Source organism: Anopheles moucheti, unplaced genomic scaffold, assembly GCF_943734755.1.
Source record: "Anopheles moucheti unplaced genomic scaffold, idAnoMoucSN_F20_07 scaffold_38_ctg1, whole genome shotgun sequence".
In the NCBI taxonomy this organism is placed as follows: domain Eukaryota; kingdom Metazoa; phylum Arthropoda; class Insecta; order Diptera; family Culicidae; genus Anopheles; species Anopheles moucheti.
In genome coordinates this window covers 163,931-166,868 of record NW_026453613.1, presented here as the reverse complement: position 1 = coordinate 166,868, position 2,938 = coordinate 163,931, and the positions used below count along the sequence as shown (strand labels likewise).

General features: G+C 36.6%; 1 protein-coding gene across 1 annotated transcript; it reads right to left on the bottom strand.

Moving 5' to 3' along the window:
• Nucleotides 1-371: 371 nt before the first annotated feature.
• On the bottom strand, nt 372-1,495 carry LOC128309151 (uncharacterized). The gene is made up of 2 exons (XM_053045557.1): nt 810-1,495; nt 372-747 (listed from the first exon to the last, which is right to left on the bottom strand). Exons 1-2 carry the CDS (start codon nt 1,493-1,495, stop codon nt 372-374), a joined length of 1,062 nt encoding a protein of 353 aa, XP_052901517.1.
• Between the last annotated feature and the right edge of the window lie 1,443 nt (nt 1,496-2,938).

The following is a 2,938-nucleotide window of genomic DNA, read 5'->3' as shown; positions in this document are numbered from 1 at the left end:
TATTTCAAATGGTAATAAATAATAATAATAATATAACAAAGGTAGTGTTAAGAATAAGCAACGTTTAGAACGTTTAGAGGTTTGACACTTCTGAAGTTTGACACCGGTGGCTGGTGTTCTACAATTTGTACATATATAAACGGAACTCATGTGAATTTTATCAGTTGCGCTTCGGAAATAAAGAAGATCGAATATCGAAGTAATCGTTCGCCTCCACTGTGTTTCACAATTCGAAGTTATCGTTCTATTCCGCCGTGTCTTTTAACAGGTAGTAATATTGACAAAATCATAAATGTTATCAAAAATTTGTAAATGTTATTTAACAAGAAAATTGAAAAAAAAATATTTAGAATAGGAATAGGAAAAATATCCTATATTAGCTTTCTTTTGCGGCATGTTGATCTACGAAATCCTTTTGCCATAGATCGCTCAATTGCATGTTTCAGTCTTTTCATAAAAAACAGCTTTACCATTTCGTCTGTTACCTTTACTAGCTTGGTACTTCCTATACACTGAAATAGTTTGATCACGTTTCTAAAAGTATGCATAGCAATTTTATTGCCAGTTTTTGAAATTCCTGTCCATGTGCATTGTGTTAAAAAAATCCTTTCAAAAAGTGCATCCAGAGCTGCTAACATTCTATTATTAACATCTTTATCTGTAAGTTCTTGTTTTAATAAGCCAGATATTTGGATGAAATAATCTTCTTCTTCTAAATCTTTTTCTAATTGTTCTAGCTCTTTTACGCTTGTAACAAATCGAATGTCAAATCACAAACACAAATCAAATCAAAAACACAACAAATCGACAAATCGAATTGTCGATCGAAGCGTGTTTGATCATTAAACCCTACTTCAGTATGGTTAAGTAGAGTGTTTAGTTGCACTTCAATAATCCCTACCCGATTCGTTATTTTCTTCAGCTCCTTTAACAGCTGTTCATGATCACGCTTTTGCTCAGCTCGAATATCCATAAATAATCTGGTTTGTCCTTCCAACAATGTTTTCATTGTTGCACAATCAGTACATCCTTCGTTCGTCCCCATATTTCGTACCGCATTTTCATCGCTAAACGGGCTTCGAATAGGTGATGTTTGAGATAATATGTCATTTACCTCATTCTCACTGTAAATTGGTTTCAAAGAGTTTTCTACAACTCTTTCCGAAAACATATCAGCATATAATACTGGTTTTTTCATGTTCGATAATATCGGTGCTATTCCAGAATCTGTAGACGATTCGCCGGACATAATCGTTATTGTTGAATCAGCATCCTCGTACGATAATCTTTGTCTTTTGATCCAGCACTGTTGTTTCGTCCATCCCTCTGCCGGAACACTCTTGTCATTCATCACTAGGTGATTTATGTTTCCTTTTACGTTTGGCCAAAATAGATACACTTTATTAGTGCTTGTTCCTTGGACCCAAGAATCAGGAACGATGCACAATTCACTGTATCCTTTTGGCCCACGTGTTTGAACTATTGAGAATGGCATCGTAGTTATGCTGTAAATAAACAAAAACATGGTAATGCGTTTCGGTTGATTTATTGAAATGCAGCTTTGCAATAGAGCAACTTACAGTTGTGCATTGCAAATTTAATACTCACACTTTCACTTCCTTATGATTAACTTTACAGACTTTAACCAATCAATAAACTTTGGTTGACAACTTTTTTTAAGCCGAATTGGTTTTTCGTTTGTTTTAATTTAAGCGCCTGATTCGTTTCTCTGTGATGCTCCAAAGAGAGAACACGAATTTCGTTAAGTTTGTGAATTGTCATCACAAACTCGACGAAGAAATAATAAAGAACGAATATATTTCAACGAAAAATTTTAACGGATGAATTGTTTCATTTGAACTTTAACAAGAAATTAAACTGCGTTGAAAATTTCACGACAGAAATGAAATATTTCAATTTTATGGTTCATATGCTATAATTATGGCCCGTTTTATATATTTCACGGAGTCTTATAATTGCTGCTGTAAGTAATGCTTTAAGACCGCTATACGACCGTCCTATATCGGTCTTAGTAGGGCCAGCACTAACTGGAAGAGCGTGAACGCTGCCATCGAGCCGTTACGTAAAACTTTGTAATATGATTACTTTTAAATGCGATACTCAAATTGCATGAAATAATCGAGTGAAAATACGCAGAGGCCAGTGATGACAACGCCGAATCTTTTTTTAAATTTATCTTCTCCTTTCCTTTTTTCATTCTTTCCCTTTTACTCCGTTCATGTCTACGCTGTAAATTTGTTCGGGAATAAAATTTAATTACTATCCAATCGCATTTCGCACTTCGTATGCCTACAGTAACAATACAGCAATAGCAATAGAACAATAAAACAACAATAGTAGTTAAAATTGTGCTATAAATATCGTCCGAAATCCAACATTTTAAAATTTAGAGCCAGTTAAAATTTTGTGCATTAAATTCATAACTATAGTGCGATACATAGCAATTAATCACGGAAAAGTTTATATCGCGTATCGAACTAAAGTGTTCTTAGCGGTGGCATTGGACTCGCTAAAAGAACTAACGAAAAGTGAACTTGGTCGGTGATACGGATTCACAACCGACCGGGAATATTCGTAGACGAACGCAGACGCCAAAAGAGTGCGGTATCGGGACACTTTTTCGTGGATCATTCGGAGTGATCATTTCATTATGCGAGTCGAGTGAAATCATTGCGGTGCGATTCGGAATCGCCTCAATCGACGGAACCACGAACTTCGGAGGACACGGGACGCGAACAGCCACCAGCACAGGCTGAACAATCGTATCTGCTTACGGCCGATCCTACACGTTTAGGCGTAAACACATGCTAAGCGCTGCCATCGTTGGCGACGAACTCGGCCATCTCGGGATTATCGAGGGTTGACGTAGTTCATCGAACCGCGGATGACAACATAGTTGACGGGACAATCCACGAAA

What these genes read in the sequence shown, in the direction of transcription:
- LOC128309151 (XM_053045557.1), bottom strand. Translation starts at nt 1,495, where the DNA reads ATGCCATTCTCAATAGTTCAAACACGTGGGCCAAAAGGATACAGTGAA. An exon ending in TTCGATCGACAATTCGATTT is followed by an intron (nt 748 to 809) that starts GTCGATTTGTTG and finishes ATTTGTTACAAG; the next exon opens with CGTAAAAGAGCTAGAACAAT.